Source organism: Ipomoea triloba, chromosome 3 (genome assembly GCF_003576645.1).
Source record: "Ipomoea triloba cultivar NCNSP0323 chromosome 3, ASM357664v1".
Lineage (NCBI taxonomy): Eukaryota > Viridiplantae > Streptophyta > Magnoliopsida > Solanales > Convolvulaceae > Ipomoea > Ipomoea triloba.
In genome coordinates this window covers 10439725-10459414 of record NC_044918.1, presented here as the reverse complement: position 1 = coordinate 10459414, position 19690 = coordinate 10439725, and the positions used below count along the sequence as shown (strand labels likewise).

Sequence of the window (19690 nt, the reverse complement as noted above, 5' to 3'; positions counted from 1 at the left end):
TAAGTTAAGATTTCATAAAATCATGTGTTATGTTGTTGATGGAATTCTAGGGTTTTAAGGTGAAATTGGGGAAAATCAACTACAAGGACCTTCTACGAAATTAGAAACCCGGTTGAGGTAAGGAATCCCTTTAATTGGTTGAGGTTGTTTGAAACTAGATAATTGATAGCTTGGTTGAAATATGATGAGTTCTAGGTAGAATTTTTGTGTACATGATGTATGTATATATATGTAATTGTATCTTTCATAAGACATATGTACAAAATGTTGTGTTGGTATGAGGTGGTTGTTAATGTGCCTAAATACTTAAGTTAAGCATACTATGTATATGATATTAAGTATGTAATGTATGTACATGTAGTGTAATATATATATATATTTATATATATTGTGTGTATGTACGTGTAGTATAGTATATATATATATGTGTGTATTATGTATATATATGAAAGCCGTATATGTATATATATATATATATATATATATATATATATATATANACACAAGTCTCAAAATATTCGGTAAAACTCCAATTTTATTCGGTAGATAGCTTTATTTTCCATCCTAGAACATGAATCTAAGTTAAGATTTCATAAAATCATGTGTTATGTTGTTGATGGAATTCTAGGGTTTTAAGGTGAAATTGGGGAAAATCAACTACAAGGACCTTCTACGAAATTAGAAACCCGGTTGAGGTAAGGAATCCCTTTAATTGGTTGAGGTTGTTTGAAACTAGATAATTGATAGCTTGGTTGAAATATGATGAGTTCTAGGTAGAATTTTTGTGTACATGATGTATGTATATATATGTAATTGTATCTTTCATAAGACATATGTACAAAATGTTGTGTTGGTATGAGGTGGTTGTTAATGTGCCTAAATACTTAAGTTAAGCATACTATGTATATGATATTAAGTATGTAATGTATGTACATGTAGTGTAATATATATATATATTTATATATATTGTGTGTATGTACGTGTAGTATAGTATATATATATATGTGTGTATTATGTATATATATGAAAGCCGTATATGTATATATATATATATATATATATATATATATATATATAAATATACGTGTGATGTGTGTGTATTTAAACCGTATGTATATGTACATATATGGGTATGTATGTATTAATAAAATGTTGTATTATGTATATATACATGGTAAAATGTCACTTTTTGTGTATAGTATATGGTATGTATAAATCATAATTATATATGTTGTTAGTGAGAAGAATACTATGTAGTTAGGCATATGTGTTATGTAGGAAGTGTTACATATGTGTGAACTTATAAATAGTATAAGAAGTAGCATTGTGTGCTTGTAAAGAATAAATATATGTTATGTGTTATGCCTAGGTTGAAGTTGGGAAATGTATATGTTATATGCATTGAGATGTATGTGTCAAATATGAGACTTATGTGATAAATGTGGGGTGGAAAGTGTAGAATGGTTACACTTGAATTACTTTTGTGAAAGGATGTTAGTGGATCATCCAAATGTTTTGCAAAAGAAAAGGAGAATTTTTGAATTGGGTTAAAAGGAGAATTAATTTCCAAGTATTGGGATTGACCCAAGTATGTCCAAAGTATTTTCAATGCAAGGAAAAGGAAAGAGTAGAAAAATGTTTTTAAACCTTAGTTCTAGTAAAAGTGGTGAAGGATCTTGTTAACCACGGAATAAAGATGAGCTTAAAGTGCATATTCCGCATGGTAATTATGTGTATGATCAATCATACTGTGGGCGAAGTCTATTCGCCGAGTACTATATCACCCGGAAGGAAAAGGTACTCCTACGGGGGTGTGCACACTTAAGTATAGTCACTCTATGTTCGGGTAGGTGTCGTTCTTATGAACCTAGTGAGGCTAGCTAGGAATCATTCCAACGCTCCTATAAGTCCAGGGGATCAGTATTATACCGGGCGATGACCACTGAACCCGAGTTCAACGATCCAAGTGGTCAAAAGTGGAGAAAGGACTCCAAAGGCCTCTCACTTTCTATCTAGGACTAAGTGGAATTTTGAAATATGAATGTAGTTACGCCGTAGCTACGGGAAAGAAAGATGTGACAAGTATTTAAGTACCCAAAGGTTGTGGGTGATCTCTCTCTTTGAAGAGTGAAAAGTGATGAGAATTTCATTATGAGGGAAAGGTTTCTCTACTAAGGTGATTACAAGCAAGATGTGTGATTTATGTTTTCTACTACTTACTAGTATGCTTAATTGTTTAACAATATATTATTGGGTATGAAAATGATTACCAAATGACCTTGTCAAGAGGGAAAATGATATGAGACGTTATTGAATTTTGCTCATAGTGTATGCAAGTTGCTATTTATAATTGTTGTAGGTAGAATCTTTGCAGATGAGTAAGGTATAGGGTTTTCTATGTAACAATTTTTACAAAACCTTTATTTAGTTTTGAATGACCCATGGATATCCTTACTTAGCCGTCGTGCTAACTACACTTCACTGTGTTCCTAACAGATGCAGTCTAGTGTCAGTTCCTGTAGCCCGGTGAACTCCGAAAGTTCACCGGAGTATGTTTGTGGAGGCATGGACTACGACGTGTACATACAGATGATGGAGGGTGAAGACCCATACGCACCTGGTTATGCTCCCGAGGCTCCCACCAATCCAGATACTCCTATGGCTCCGTCGGCCCCTTTTGTCTCTTGCCCGGTTATGGACAAGGTCCAGGCTGCTTATGGCTTTTACCCTATAGAGCCGTTAGATGGTAGCGATCCCTTGGAGTTCATTGTGCACTACCCCTACCCTTGGGACCCTAGTCCTCGGGATGTTTGGGAGGAGTGGTCGATGGTCATAACCACTTCTCATTTTTTGGACCACATCACCTGGTACGAGGGGGAGTGGCACCTGGTCTGCGGAGAGTTCACCGGCCCCGTGTACAGCATGATTGACTAGGCGTCGGGTTCTTAGGAGTCGTTGGAAATTTTTTTGGTGTACATACTTTTTGTAGCCGTAGTGATGGTTAGGCATGACCAGTTGCGTCTAGGTTGAACCTGGTTTAGTATTTTGGCCCGAGGGGCAATCTTATGTATGTATGATTGCAAGAATATATATTTTGCTTAATGAAGCTTACCAGTTGATATGTATAAAAGTGTTAAGTACCTGTTGAGTGATTGTTGTGATTAGAAGAGTTTCCTTTTGCCTGTGCATCTAGAGTGAGGTTCATCGCTAAATAATAAAACACTCTCTCAAGGTGTGGCGGTAATGCCTCGGATGTACGGGAAGGTAGGTCCGGGGTGTTACAAAGTGGTATCAGAGCCTAGGTTGAACCTTTGGGAATTAGGTCGAAGCCTAGGTTGTGTGGTCTCGTTGTAGGTCTAGGATTGAAATTCGGAGAATTCGATTTTCAAAGTCCAAGTTTGAGTCAACCTAAATTTGCTAAGACTGAGCCTAAGTGGGAATTTTTGGAGCGGAGCTGGAGACCAGGCAGCATAAAAAAGGGGTACCTCATCATCTGTATTTCGCGAAATCTCCCGATTCTAGAATGCTTTGATCAATATTTGTGTATCCTTATGTGTGTTAATCATTGCTTATAATTGTTGTGAGTAAGTATGATAGTATAGTGTGTTCCTAACTGTTATGCCATAATTGAGATACCTGGTTGAGGAGCATGGCGAAGTGAATGTTGGGAATTGCTGGATAGTACTTGAGTAGCTGTTATACTAACTGCGTAGCTAGCTAACTCCTTAAGAGCTTTTATGCTTCAAGAACTANTTTGTGGAGGCATGGACTACGACGTGTACATACAGATGATGGAGGGTGAAGACCCATACGCACCTGGTTATGCTCCCGAGGCTCCCACCAATCCAGATACTCCTATGGCTCCGTCGGCCCCTTTTGTCTCTTGCCCGGTTATGGACAAGGTCCAGGCTGCTTATGGCTTTTACCCTATAGAGCCGTTAGATGGTAGCGATCCCTTGGAGTTCATTGTGCACTACCCCTACCCTTGGGACCCTAGTCCTCGGGATGTTTGGGAGGAGTGGTCGATGGTCATAACCACTTCTCATTTTTTGGACCACATCACCTGGTACGAGGGGGAGTGGCACCTGGTCTGCGGAGAGTTCACCGGCCCCGTGTACAGCATGATTGACTAGGCGTCGGGTTCTTAGGAGTCGTTGGAAATTTTTTTGGTGTACATACTTTTTGTAGCCGTAGTGATGGTTAGGCATGACCAGTTGCGTCTAGGTTGAACCTGGTTTAGTATTTTGGCCCGAGGGGCAATCTTATGTATGTATGATTGCAAGAATATATATTTTGCTTAATGAAGCTTACCAGTTGATATGTATAAAAGTGTTAAGTACCTGTTGAGTGATTGTTGTGATTAGAAGAGTTTCCTTTTGCCTGTGCATCTAGAGTGAGGTTCATCGCTAAATAATAAAACACTCTCTCAAGGTGTGGCGGTAATGCCTCGGATGTACGGGAAGGTAGGTCCGGGGTGTTACAAAGTGGTATCAGAGCCTAGGTTGAACCTTTGGGAATTAGGTCGAAGCCTAGGTTGTGTGGTCTCGTTGTAGGTCTAGGATTGAAATTCGGAGAATTCGATTTTCAAAGTCCAAGTTTGAGTCAACCTAAATTTGCTAAGACTGAGCCTAAGTGGGAATTTTTGGAGCGGAGCTGGAGACCAGGCAGCATAAAAAAGGGGTACCTCATCATCTGTATTTCGCGAAATCTCCCGATTCTAGAATGCTTTGATCAATATTTGTGTATCCTTATGTGTGTTAATCATTGCTTATAATTGTTGTGAGTAAGTATGATAGTATAGTGTGTTCCTAACTGTTATGCCATAATTGAGATACCTGGTTGAGGAGCATGGCGAAGTGAATGTTGGGAATTGCTGGATAGTACTTGAGTAGCTGTTATACTAACTGCGTAGCTAGCTAACTCCTTAAGAGCTTTTATTATACTAACTGCGTAGCTAGCTAACTCCTTAAGAGCTTTTATGCTTCAAGAACTAACTTGAAACTATCCCTTAAGAGCTTTTATGCTTCAAGAACTAACTTGAAACTATCGTTTGGTGAAGATGCCGCCTAGACGAAATATACCTGTCGGTCAGGGCGACGAGATATCGGCTATGGACCGTATGGCTCTCGCAATGGAGCAAATGGCTGGATTTATGATGGCTCAACAAGTCCAGAATCAAAATAACAGACAGCCGCGAGTTGATTTTGCAAAAGCCATAGCAAGTAGGCAGCCACCATACTATGCGGGTGAAGAAGACCCGGTAATCTTGGAAGAATGGATTAGGACGTTTGACAAGCTGCTCGATGCAGTCAACTGTCCTGCAGATCAGCGAGTATCTTCCGCCGTGTATTATCTGACAAAAGCGGCAGACAACTGGTGGTCAACAGCTGGGCCTGACTTGTTGCAAGACCCAGACTTTGGCTGGGAGGAATTCAAGGAAGAATTGCAAGACCCAGACTTTGGCTGGGAGGAATTCAAGGAAGAATTGAGAGGACAATTCTATGGCTGGGAGGAATTCAAGGAAGAATTGAGAGGACAATTCTATACAGAAAGGATTATCAAGGAAGAATTGAGAGGACAATTCTATACAGAAAGGATTAAGGGAATCAAGTGTGAGGAATTCCTGCGATTGAAACAAAAGGGAGCGACTGTGCAAGCCTATTATGATCAGTACGTGGAGCTGGTGAGGTTTGCTCATAACGTCGTGCCTGACGAAGCCAGCAAGGCGAGGAGGTTTGTACGTGGACTGGATTGGGCCGTGAGGGGGGCGATTGCACCGTTTATGTGCACTACTCTCAACGAGGCATATGACAGAGCATCCGACCACTACCAAGTGTACCTGGATCAACAGGAGGTCTACATCAAGAATAAGAGGAAGGGGGATGATAGACAGGGGAAGTTCAACAAGAATAAGAGGAAGGGGGATGATAGACAGGGGAAGTTCAAGCCGGACAACAGGAAGGGGGATGATAGACAGGGGAAGTTCAAGCCGGACAACAAGAAAACCAACCAGGGAAGATTTAATCCGATGCAAGGGGAAAGGAAGGGAGGAGTAACTCAGAGGAGAAGTTCAACTTGCCGGAGGTGTGGACGAGATCACCTCGGTCAGAATTGCCAAGGGGAGAAGATAAGGTGCTTTAAGTGCGGATTCTTGGGGCACAAGTACTACGAGTGCCAAACTAGGATGGACAATTATCGGGATTCCTCTCAGAAAAACAATCAAAGAGGAGGATTCGGTGGGAACACCAGCCAGAGGCCCGCGGAGACAAGAAATGGAGGAGGTAACTCTCAATAAGGAAACCGGGGGAGGCCGACTAACGCAGCTCCAAATCCCACCAATAAAGGGAAAGCACCCGTGGGGGAAAGCAGCGCAGCAAACCAAGGCAAGATCTACGTCGTTAATAGCAAGCAAGCTCAGGCTAGCGACGTTGTGACCGGTACATTTCTTATTAACCCAGTACCTGGCTTAGTATTGTTCGATACAGGGGCTACCAATTCGTTTATATCATCTACATTTGCGGATAGATTAAAGTTAAAGCCTGCTATGGAGTTAGATTTGAATGTAAGAACTGCCTCGGGAATAGTAATAGCCTGTAAGGAGGGATATGACAATATCACAATAGAAATAGCGGGATCCAATTGTCCCGGAAACCTCATTCGTTTCGATCTAGAGGGTATTGATGTGATACTAGGAATGGATTGGTTGGATAAACATAAAGCTCAGATAGTATGCAGTGAACGAAAGGTTGTCCTGCGAGGACCGAAGGGGAGGAGGATATCCTATCGAGGAATGGAAAAGTAACCTGAACCAAGGTTGATGACAATGCAGAGGTTGATGAAGTACGCTCGCAAGGGGTGTGAAGTGTACCTCTGTTTGATGCAAGAAGCTGGAATGGAAGAACCTGAAATAAATCAAATCCCGGTGGTGCGTGAATTTTCCGATGTGTTCCCAGATGACCTCAACGAAATGCCGCCGGAGAGGGAAGTGGAATTTACCATCGACCTCGTACCGGGAACCGCATCAGTCTCGAAGGCGCCTTATCGAATGGCACCAAAGGAGATGGAAGAGTTGAAGGCTCAACTGGCAGAGTTATTGNAAGGAGATGGAAGAGTTGAAGGCTCAACTGGCAGAGTTATTGGAGAAGGGATTTATTAGACCAAGTGTGTCACCTTGGGGCGCACCGGTACTGTTTGTAAAGGAAAAAGGATGGAAGCCTAAGACTGTGCATTGACTATAGAGAGCTCAATCGAGTCACAGTGAAAAACAGATACCCATTGCCAAGGATCGACGATCTGTTTGATCAACTGAGGAGAGCGGGCGTGTTTTCAAAAATTGATTTACGGTCAGGGTATCACCAAGTGCGAGTCGCGGAACAGGATATTTCCAAGACCGCATTCCGGACTAGGTATGGGCACTACGAATTCACAGTTATGCCATTCGGAGTAACCAACGCACCAGGAACTTTCATGGACTTGATGAACAGGATTTTCCTTCCATACCTGGATAAGTTCATTGTTCGAGGAAATGTAAATGTATATTCTCGAGGGAGCGAGGCATGCCCCGACCCAGATCAAAACATCTAGTACATGCTGTACATTGTTACAACCAAAACAGTGGCAAAGCCAACTAAGAAAAACAAGATGGAGGAGGATTAATCCTATGCTCGAATAGGTGGAGGCCATTTCGTGGAATTGAATTGGCATGTCCAACCCATTGAGATCCTCTCCATATATGTAAAACCGGAAAAATGGTCCAAATAAATTGGAGGACCAAAAAACAATACAGCAAATCAATAAAACATGTCCACATTATGTAATGGGATAAAGGTAGAAGATGACTCGGTACACGTCTTTGGCAATATTTTTCACAAGGCCATCGATGGGCAACCTATCTTCATCGTGGTAAACTCTATTTCGGTTTCTCCATAAGTGATAAATAGTGCAAATAAGAGCAATGGTAATTGCCTTCGAACGCATGTGTGCTCCTCCGTGCAATCTGTTGATCCACTTGATTGAGCTCTTGATTGCATTCGTGCATTTGTGAAACCCAAAATGCATCCGGACTTGATTCCAAACTTGTAAGGAAAAGGGGCATTTAAAGAAGAGGTGTTGAGCCGTTTCTTTATCACCCACACACATTGAACATTCGGTATTGATGTCAAGAAAAGCAAGTCTATCCTTTGTTGGTAGCCTTTGATGAACAGCAAGCCATGTGATAAATGAAAATTTGCGGGGAATGTAAGATCTCCATACAAATCTCCATGCAAAAGCCGGTTGAGATTTCTCTCGAAGAAGGTCATAGATCTGTGAAACCTGAAACTTGCTGTTGTTCACAGAATTATGAAGGAATTCCTTTGCATTTTGCAATCCTCCTTTGGCCAGTGAGATCTTGTCTCGGGCTTCAAAAATCTTCTTGAATAACGCAGAGTCCCTCTTATTTGGGCAGAAATCCCAAACATCACTACCATTTAGATAGACGGAATTTACCCAACGGATCCAAAGCGAGTCCCTCTTGGAGTGTATGTCCCACAAAACCTTTGAGAAGAAGGATGTGTTCCAAACTTTAAAATCATGGATGCCAAGCCCTCCTTCTTCCTTTGGAAAGCAAATCTTATCCCAAGTGATTAGGGAAACTCTCCGTCCCCAAAGAAATTTTCCACAAAGAAATGCTACATGATCAATCACATTAGTAGGAAGGGGAAAATTTTGAATCCAGAAACTAATAGTACCTTGGATTACTGAAATTATGAGCTCAAGTCGTCCAGCGTATGACAAGGTGCATCCCTTCCATTTTTCGATTAACCGAGTGATTGCTGTAATGAGGGGGGAAAATTGAGCAACTTTGAGCCTCTGCCCATCAAGAGGAATGCCTAGGTACTTTACCGGGAGTTGGCCTTTTGGCATTCCTGAAAAATCCAATCTATTATCCCGGATCCCTGCTACAAAGATGTTAGATTTTTCAATGCTAACAGTTAACCTTGAAGTTTCTTCCAACTCCTTTAGAGCATTAAGGAGGATGGTGACCGATGATGGGTTTCCTTTTGAGAAAAGCATTAAATCATCTGCAAAGGCGAGGTGTGTAATACCCAACTGGGAGCATTTCGGATGAAAGGTGAAAAGTGGGCTTTGAGCCTTAGTTTTGAGTACCCGTGAGAAGTACTCAATGCAAATGGTAAAGATGAGAGGGGATATTGGATAAGTTCATTGTTGTCTTCATAGATGACATTTTGGTTTATTCTAAGACACCGGAAGAGCACGAAGAGCATCTCAGGACGACGTTACAAATGTTGAGGGAAAAGAAACTTTACGCAAAACTTTCAAAATGCGAATTTTGGAAAGAGGAAGTAGCATTCCTGGGTCACATAATCACCAGGGAAGGAATAGCGGTGGATCCAACTAAGATAAGAGCCGTAATAGAATGGGAACCACCCAAATCGGTTACAGAAGTCCGAAGTTTCTTGGGATTGACAGGTTATTACAGGAGATTTGTCCAGGATTTCTCAAAGATAGCAAGACCTTTGACCAATCTGCTCAAGAAGACTACCAAATACAGTTGGAGTGGAGAATGCGAGCATGCGTTCCAGGAACTCAAGAAGATGTTAACAACTGCCCCAGTGTTAACCTTACCTGTGGGAACGGAAGGCTATGAACTATACACAGATGCGTCTCACAAAGGACTGGGATGTGTCTTGATGCAACATGGAAGGGTAATAGCTTACGCATCTCGTCAACTAAAACCACACGAGGCTAACTACCCAACCCACGATCTAGAACTAGCAGCTGTGGTGTTTGCCCTCAAAATCTGGCGACATTATCTTTATGGAGTCACTTGCAAGATCTTTACGGATCATCAGAGTTTGAAGTACATCTTCACTCAAAGGGATCTTAACTTAAGGCAAAGGAGATGGTTGGAGTTAATCAAGGACTACGATCTGGAAATCCAATACCAAGAGGCTAAGGCAAACAAGGTAGCAGATGCTTTGAGCCGAAAGCCAAATCATGCTCTCTGGGTATTACCTGAACAATTATGCAAGGATTTTCAGAACCTCAATCTGGAAATAACAATGTGTGGTCGGGCAGACTAAGAGATGAAGCTATATTACCTATCGACCACTCCAGCCCTATTTGAAGAGATCAAACAAGCCCAAGGAGAGGACGACTGGGTAAAGAATATCAAAGAGAAGATGGTGGATGGAAAACAGGGTCCATTTGAATTGCACTCGGATGGGAGCATGAGATTCAAGGGCAGATGGATTATACCTGCAAGTTGCAAGGAATTAATGAACCAATTAATGAGAGAAGGTCACAACACACCTTATTTTGTTCATCCAGGAGGGGACAAGCTGTACAAAGATCTGAGGCAAAATTTCTGGTGGATGGGCATGAAGAAAGATATTGTGGAATTTGTTGCTAAATGCTTGAATTGCCAAAAGGTTAAGGTAGAGAGAAGTAAGCCGAAGGGGTTACTACAACCATTGGAGGTTCCTCAATGGAAGTGGGATTCAATCTCCATGGACTTTGTGGGAGGACTGCCAAAGACAAGAGCCGGAAATGACCAAGTATGGGTTGTTGTTGATCGGTTAACCAAGACAGCAAGATTTATTCCGATGAACAAAACCTGGTCAATGGAGAAAATGGCAAGAGCCTACATCAAGTATGTGGTTAAATATCACGGGATAGCACGCGATATTATTTTAGACCGAGATTCACGGTTCCTATCAAGATTTTGGGAAACATTACAGGTAGCCATGGGTACGCAACTCAAGATGAGCACAACATTTCATCCTGCCACCGATGGTCAAACAGAGCGAACAATCCAAACCTTGAAAGATATGCTCAGAGGTTGTGCACTCGATTTCCAGGGCTCGTGGGATGAGCAGTTGGATCTAATTGAATTTTCATACAATAATAGCTATCATGCCACTATAAGAATGGCTCCTTACGAAGCATTATATGGGCAGAAATGTCGGAGTCCACTATGTTGGAGCGACAAAAGTGATGCCGTTATTCTTGGACCTCAGTACTTACGAGAAACCATTGAAGTAATTAAAGTGATTCAGGGGAGAATGAAAATTGCACAAGATCTCCAAAAGTCTTATGCTGATCTAAAGCGACAATCCATAGAGTACCAAGTGGGAGAGAAAGTATTATTGAAAGTCTCACCCACCAAAGGGGTCAAAAGATTTGGAAAGAAAGGGAAACTGAGCCCTCGATTTATAGGACCCTACGAAATTTTAGAAAGAGTGGGAAATCTGGCATACCGGTTGGCTTTACCAATCGAACTGGACAGAGTACATAATGTGTTTCATGTTTCTCAATTGAAACGATATGTACCTGATGTATCTCATGTACTGGAGCCAGAGGGACTGACAATGGATGACTCATTGACGTATGAAGAAAGGCCAATTCAAATCTTGGATTCTAAAACCCGAGACACGAGGAAGAAGTCAATCAGGATGGTCAAAGTTCAATGGTCAAACCATAGCCCAGAAGAAGCTACCTGGGAATTGGAAGACGCGATGATGGAACGATATCCAGAGTTGTTTAACTCAAGTAAGTAAGAGTCAATCTACTTGTTATGTATCTAAGATACCTGATGTGCAATATTCTATGGGCTAATTTCCATATGTGTGCATGAAAGTAGGTAGCGGTTTACTGTGAGACCCTAGATGCGAGAAAGTAAGTTTCGGGGACGAAACTTTTTTTTAAGGAGGGTAGACTGTAACCCCTCACCTATTCCAGTAAGATTAATGTTCGAAAAATATTTCTTTAGGCTGTAACATTCATGAGATGATCTCCCGATGCCTCAAAAGAATTATTATAAGTAAGGACAGTTAGTGATAAGCTGTGATCGTACGTCCCGGTCACGAACCGTAAAAATTTTAGGAACTAGTATTCGGACCCGTTTGTCCTAGGAAATGGATTTTTAGACATCATACTATTATTCTTGAATTTCCTATTTAATTAAATTAGCCCATAGCAGCAAAAATTTATTTGTGATCGTACATCGCGAAATTTCGCGGTGTACCGAACCTAGCCCAATTTTGAGTTTTGGACTGGAATAAATTTTTGGTTTCGAAAATTATTTGAATTAAATTAGTTTTTACCGAGAGTTCATCTGATTTAATGCCAATCAGTCTAAGCTAAGATATTTTTAAGATCAAACCATAAAGAGGTGACACTTGTCACCATTATTTACCATGTGTTGGGAGGAGACTAGTCAACCAAGTGGGTAAATATTTAAGCATTTTTTCCCCTTTTCCCTTCACTTGGCCGAAATAGAGAGCGGGAGAGTAAGGTGGGATTTTCATCTTCTTCTTCAAAGCTCCAACACTCCATAGCCAAGAAATTCTACACAAGTCTCAAAATATTCGGTAAAACTCCAATTTTATTCGGTAGATAGTTTTTGTAACCCCTCGTCTATTCCGATAAGTTTATGGTTCGAAAAATATTTTTTTTAGGCTATGACATTTAAGAGATGATCTCTCGGTATTTCAGAAGGATTTTTATAAGTGAGACTAGTTATTAAAAAGCTGCGATCTACGTACCGGTCACGAACCGTAAAATTTTTAAGGACGTATATACAGTTCGAATTTCCCTAGGAGATGGATTATTAAGCATGATACGATTAAGCGTGAACTTCCTACTCAGTTCAGTGGAAATTAGACGAACTGTAAGAGTGAAATTTATTACGAACCTCCGTACCACTGTATTTCGCGAGATACCGGAAAATTCCCAATTTTAGTGGTTAATGACGGGATTATTTTTAGAATAATTTTGGTATTAAAATTTTCCCGAATTAAGTTATATTCCTCCGAACTTTTATCTGATTTAATCCCTAACTGGCAAAGCAAACTTACTCTACAAGGCATACCATGGGATTGTGACAAGTGTCACATTTATTTACCACATAGTAATAAATAATTAATTAAAAGGGAAGAGTATGGGATAAGCTAAGCCATGCTATGATGTAACATACACTCCAAGTCTTCCCCATCTCTCCCACACTCATTTTCGAAAATAGAGAAGGAAAAAGAGAAGGAGAAATATCATTTTCATCTTTGTGATCCAAGAACTCCATAGCTTTTTCTTCAACACAAGTGTTTCCATAATAGGTAAAACTTTGGATTAATTCGGTTAATATGACTAGAATCCTTCCTAGAACTTAAGTTTAAGCTAAGGGTTCATGAAAATGTTGTTATGGTGATTTTTGTTTAGGATCTTCGGTGAAAAGTTTGGAAGAGAAGATCACCATCTTGCTACGGTCTTAAAATTTACTTGGGAGGTAAGGATTCCCTTAAGTTGGTTTAGTCACTTGAAGGTGAACAAATGCTAGTAAATTATGTGACTAGGAATTTTATGTGAAAATTATGTTTTAAGTTTGTGGATCTACAAGTTGGCTCAAAAGACTACTCTTTAAATTTTTGGTAATTTTTGTATACATGTTCATGGCTAATTTATGCATGTATATGTTGTATTTATGCCCATATAGGCTTATACTTGTGAAAATAGTGGAGAATGGGGCAGTTTTTGCTGCCCGAAGTTGGCAGATCCAGATGGACGCGGCCGTGGACGCGCGTCCACCCGCGTCCATCGGCGTCCAACGTTTCGGCGTCACGGCCGAAAGGCCGGACGCGACCACGGACGCGCGTCCGCTGCGCGTCCGTGGGTGCCCAGAATTTCGGCATCACTGCCGAATGAGTGGACGCGGCCCGGACGCACGCGTCCGCCGTGCGTCCGACGCTGCGGACATCCGCGAGGCTGCGCGACGCGGATCCGTTTTCGACCGAACTTTCTTCCGATGTTTTTGCTCCTGAATGTTATGATGTTTGGAAGGCCTACGGGCAACCGAGTCAATTTTTGAAAGTTCAAATATTATTTTGTAAATTATGTTCATCAATTTGGAGAAAAATCGTGTTTTTAAGAAACAAGTGTGTCCCTTGTCACTTGGGAATTTATGGTGAAAAGTCATTGGCAAACATGAGTATTTTGGAAACATATTTGAATAAGAATAATTGTTTTGAGACATCTTGTGTAAAATACTAATTATACTCAAGGAAAGAAAGAATGTTTTGAAAACCTTAGTTTGTGGATAATGTTGTTGAGATGTCTGACTTTACGGCAGGCTTGTGAGCCGTGGTCCGGAAGTTATTGAGATGTTTGACTTTGCGGGAGGCTTGTGAGCCGTGGCCCGGAAGTTATTGAGATGTTTGAATTTACGGGAGGCTTGTGAGCCATGGCCCGGAAGTTATTGAGATGTTTGACTTTACGGGAGGCTTGTGAGCCGTGGCCCGGAAGTTATTGAGATGTTTGACTTTGCGGGAGGCTTGTGAGCCGTGGCCCGGATGTTATTGAGATGTTTGACTTTGCGGGAGTCTTGTGAGCCGTGGCCCAGAAGTTATTGAGATGTTTGACTTTACGGGAGGCTTGTGAGCCGTGGCCCGGAAGTTGTTGAGATGTTTGACTTTACGGGAGGCTTGTGAGCCGTGGCCCGGAAGTTATTGAGATGTTTGACTTTGCGGGAGGCTTGTGAGCCAGGGCCCGGAAGTTGTTGAAATGTTTGACCTGCGGGAGGCATGAGTGCCGCGGCCCGAGGTTCTTGAAAATATTCCGAGAATACCATACACTTATCCAGGGGGAAACTAAGTAAATTTTACTAGCTATGAAAACATAGTTACTCCGTAACTATGTCGAAGAATAAAATGTCACGAATTTTTGAACAGTAAAGTGTGTGTTGTTGAACTCTCTATTTTGAGTTAAATGATGGAAATTCTCGGAAAGGAAAAGTATTATATGCTGATGCAACTCGTATACTCTACTATACTTTCTTTTGTTGATAATATGGTTGTAGGTAGATTTTCAACTTTTGGGTAAAGCTTACAGCTTCATAAATATCACTTTTTCGAAACCTTTGTTTACTTTTGAGTGACAATGGATTTCTTTACTTAGCCGTCGCGCTAACTACACTTCGATGTGTTTACAGATGTTGTCTAGTGTGGGCTCCCGAAGCCCGATGAGCTCTGAATAGGATGGAAGTCGAGGTTGAGGACTACTCTATCCTAGAATAGACACCCTGGAAGAATTATTTCCATGTGTACATATTTGGATGTTGATATGGTTATTTGAGGTTGCAAGTTTAGCCTTAGCGTTTGGGTATAGGAGAGATACCTAAGCGTGGCGGTAACACCCAGTTTTCTGCTGGTTAGATGCTTCCGCAATGTATTGCATTATTAGGGATTTTGTAATAAATCCAAGATGTGAAAATTGGGGTGTTACAAATTGGTATCAGAGCTTGAGGTTATAAGATCTTGGAGATAAATCAGAGCTTAGGATTGTGAGATCTTTGTTATGAGCTCAAGGCTATAAGGTCTTGGAAATAAAGTTTGGTACACTCTGTTACAAGTGGTATCAGAACGATTCGAATCTTTGGAGGTTAGATTGGAGCCTAGGCTGTGAAATCTTTGTAAGATGTGACATCTTTGTTATAAGCTTAGGATTTGAGATCATTGTTATCGATAATAGAGTTTGGTACGCTCTGTTACGAGTGAGCTTAAGGTTATAAGATCTTGGAATCAAAGCTTAAGGTTATAAGCTCTGTTGCAAAGTCTATCCAAAATTTATTTTACCCCAAATTAAAATATTTAATATGTGCTTATGTGATATTATGTTTAAATGATTTTGTGAAAATGTGAGTACATGTCTTATGAAATTATTTGATGTGAATACATATTTTTTGTTCTTGTGTTTGTTAGTGAAATTATTAGATTTATAGAGATTATGATAAGTAATGAAATTATGATGTTGAAGAGATTTGGTGATGAAATTATTGGTATCTGGATTATGAAAAGGAAAATATTAGTATGTGAATATTATGAATATGAAGGTTATAGACCTAAGATAGTATGTGAATATTATGAATATGAAGGTTATAGACCTAAGATATGACATTGAATAAGTAATTATGAAGGTTATAGACCTAAGATATGACATTGAATAAGTAATTTTGAGTTATAGATGCAAGATATGATATTTTGAAGGATATGGTTAGTTATATATTATGTCCCGAAGGGTGGTGATACTTGGAGGTTTTGAACTATCATTTATGACTATTATTATTATGATTATGATTATGATGAGGAGAGTTGAGATCTCTCTATTTGGTTTTGACCACCGGTTCATGGAATCGTCCGGTTGGTTTGGATTTAATTTTGATTTGGTTTTGGCCACTGGTTCGTGGATTCGTCCGGTTGGTTCGGTATTGGTTTGGAAGTTGAAACTTTCCATTTGGATCCATTCCTCCTTGATATTTTATATAATACCTATTTTTGGGTATATGAAAAGTTTAATCAATTATTTGAAGAATTATCTTTGGTGGTCATTGTGAGAGTTTGGGTACTCTCTATTTGGTGGTTATTTTGAGAGATTGAGATTATCTCTTTGGTATTTAATTTGAGATAATGGAACTATCCTTTGGATGTTTTGAGATATTGGAATTATTTATTTGATTATTATTTTGAGATATTGGAGTTATTCCTTTGATATTTATTTTGAGAGTTGGAAATCTCTCTATTGGTGAATAAGTTTTGGTTTAAAGGAATTTTGAGTAGTGATGATATTATGATATGTATTGAGGAAATTGTTATATGGAAATATTGATATAAAGATTGTATATGATGAATCTTGAAGAAATAGTTGATTATGAAATAGGCAATGACCTTATCTCTTGGAAATTTTATAGATATTTTTGGTATGCATTTTTATACATATTTGAATGTGTATGATTTCCTCAAGATATACTTCTAACGGATTAAAGGTGATTTATATTGATGAGATTAAAAATGCCATGTTAAGGGGTTGAAATTTATATGTGGAAAATTTATGTGCTCCAAAGTGATATCAAAAGCCATTCGAACCTTGGGAAGCTTAGGCTATGAGATGTTGGAAATAAGAAAGTATTAGAGCCTAAGCTGATAATTTTGGAGATAAGAATTAAGTAATGATCTACTTTGAATCCATGAATAACAAGAAGGAAGTTTCGGGGACAAAACTATTTTAAGGGGGGAAGACTGTAACCCCTCGTCTATTCCGATAAGTTTATGGTTCGAAAAATATTTTTTTTAGGCTATGACATTTATGAGATGATCAATCGGTACTTCAGAAGGATTTTTATAAGTGAGACTAGTTATTAAAAAGCTACGATCTACGTACCGGTCACGAACCGTAAAATTTTTAAGGACGTATATACAGTTCGAATTTCCCTAGGAGATGGATTATTAAGCATGATACGATTAAGCGTGAACTTCCTACTCAGTTCAGTGGAAATTAGACGAACTGTAAGGGTGAAATTTATTACGAACCTCCATACCACTGTATTTCGCGAGATACCGGAAAATTCCCAATTTTAGTGGTTAATGACGGGATTATTTTTAGAATAATTTCGGTATTAAAATTTTCCCGAATTAAATTATATTCCTCCAAACTTTTATCTGATTTAATCCCTAACTGGCAAAGCAAACTTACTCTACAAGGCATACCATGGGATTGTGACAAGTGTCACATTTATTTACCACATAGTAATAAATAATTAATTAAATGGGAAGAGTATGGGATAAGCTAAGCCATGCTAAGATGTAACTTACACTCCAAGTCTTCCCCATCTCTCCCACACTCATTTTCGAAAATAGAGAAGGAAAAAGAGAAGGAGAAATAACATTTTCATCTTTGTGATCCAAGAACTCCATAGCTTTTTCTTCAACACAAGTGCTTCCATAATAGGTAAAACTTTGGTTTTATTCGGTTAATATGACTAGAATCCTTCCTAGAACTTAAGTTTAAGCTAAGGGTTCATGAAAATGTTGTTATGGTGATTTTTGTTTAGGATCTTCGGTGAAAAGTTTGGAAGAGAAGATCACCATCTTGCTACGGTCTTAAAATTTACTTGGGAGGTAAGGATTCCCTTAAGTTGGTTTAGTCACTTGACTTGGGAGGTAAGGATTCCCTTAAGTTGGTTTAGTCACTTGAAGGTGAACAAATGCTAGTAAATTATGTGACTAGGAATTTTATGTGAAAATTATGTTTTAAGTTTGTGGATCTACAAGTTGGCTCAAAAGACTACTCTTTTAAGTTTGTGGATCTACAAGTTGGCTCAAAAGACTACTCTTTAAATTTTTGGTAACTACAAGTTGGCTCAAAAGACTACTCTTTAAATTTTTGGTAATTTTTGTATACATGTTCATGGCTAATTTATAATTTTTGGTAATTTTTGTATACATGTTCATGGCTAATTTATGCATGTATATGTTGTATTTATGCCCATATAGGCTTATACTTGTGAAAATAGTGGAAAATGGGGGCGTTGCAACCCAGTTTTTGCTGCCCGGAGTTGGCAGATCCGGATGGACGCGGCCGTGGACGCGCGTCCACCGCGCGTCCATCGGCGTCCAACGTTTCGGCGTCACGGCCGAAAGGCCGGACGCGACCACGGACGCGCGTCCGCTGCGCGTCCGTGGGTGCCCAGAATTTCGGCATCATTGCCGAATGAGCGGACGCGGCCCGGACGCACGCGTCCGCCATGCGTCCGACGCTACGGACATCCGCGAGTCTACGCGAAGCGGATCCGTTTTCGACCGAACTTTCTTCCGATGTTTTTGCTCCTGAATGTTATGATGTTTGGAAGGCATACGGGCAACCGAGTCAATTTTAGAAAGTTCAAATATTATTTTGTAAATTATGTTCATCAATTTGGAGCAAAACCGTGTTTTTAAGAAACAAGTGTGTCCCTTGTCACTTGGGAATTTATGGTGAAAAGTCATTGGCAAACATGAGTATTTTGGAAACATATTTGGATAAGAATAATTGTTTTGAGACATCTTGTGTAAAATACTAATTAAACTCAAGGAAAGAAAGAATGTTTTGAAAACCATAGTTTGTGGATAATGTTGTTGAGATGTCTGACTTTACGGGAGGCTTGTGAGCCGTGGCCCGGAAGTTATTGAGATGTTTGACTTTGCGGGAGGCTTGTGAGCCGTGGCCCGGAAGTTATTGAGATGTTTGACTTTACGGGAGGCTTGTGAGCCGTGGCCCAGAAGTTATTGAGATGTTTGACTTTACGGGAGGCTTGTGAGCCGTGGCCCGGAAGTTATTGAGATGTTTGACTTTGTGGGAGGCTTGTGAGCCGTGGCCCGGAAGTTATTGAGATGTTTGACTTTGCGGGAGGCTTGTGAGCCAGGGCCCGGAAGTTGTTGAAATGTTTGACCTGCGGGAGGCATGAGTGCCGCGGCCCGAGGTTCTTGAAAATATTCCGAGAATACCATACACTTATCCAGGGGGAAACTAAGTAAATTTTACTAGCTATGAAAACATAGTTACTCCGTAACTATGTCGAAGAATAAAATGTCACGAATTTTTGAACAGTAAAGTGTGTGTTGTTGAACTCTCTATTTTGAGTTAAATGATGGAAATTCTCGGAAAGGAAAAGTATTATATGCTGATGCAACTCGTATACTCTACTATTCTTTCTTTTGTTGATAATATGGTTGCAGGTAGATTTTCAACTTTTGGGTAAAGCTTACAGCTTCATAAATATCACTTTTTCGAAACCTTTGTTTACTTTTGAGTGACAATGGATTTCCTTACTTAGCCGTCGCGCTAACTACACTTCGATGTGTTTACAGATGTTGTCTAGTGTGGG

The 19690-nt window shown here is 40.0% G+C and overlaps 1 protein-coding gene across 1 annotated transcript; it reads right to left on the bottom strand.

Moving 5' to 3' along the window:
* Positions 1-7809: 7809 nt before the first annotated feature.
* On the bottom strand, positions 7810-9054 carry LOC116012890. Its single transcript, XM_031252561.1, has one exon. The coding sequence runs from the start codon at positions 9052-9054 to the stop codon at positions 7810-7812; it is 1245 nt and encodes a 414-aa protein (XP_031108421.1).
* Between the last annotated feature and the right edge of the window lie 10636 nt (positions 9055-19690).

Excerpts from the sequence above, each read along its gene's own strand:
- LOC116012890 (XM_031252561.1), bottom strand. The coding sequence starts at position 9,054 with ATGCTTTTCTCAAAAGGAAACCCATCATCGGTCACCATCCTCCTTAAT.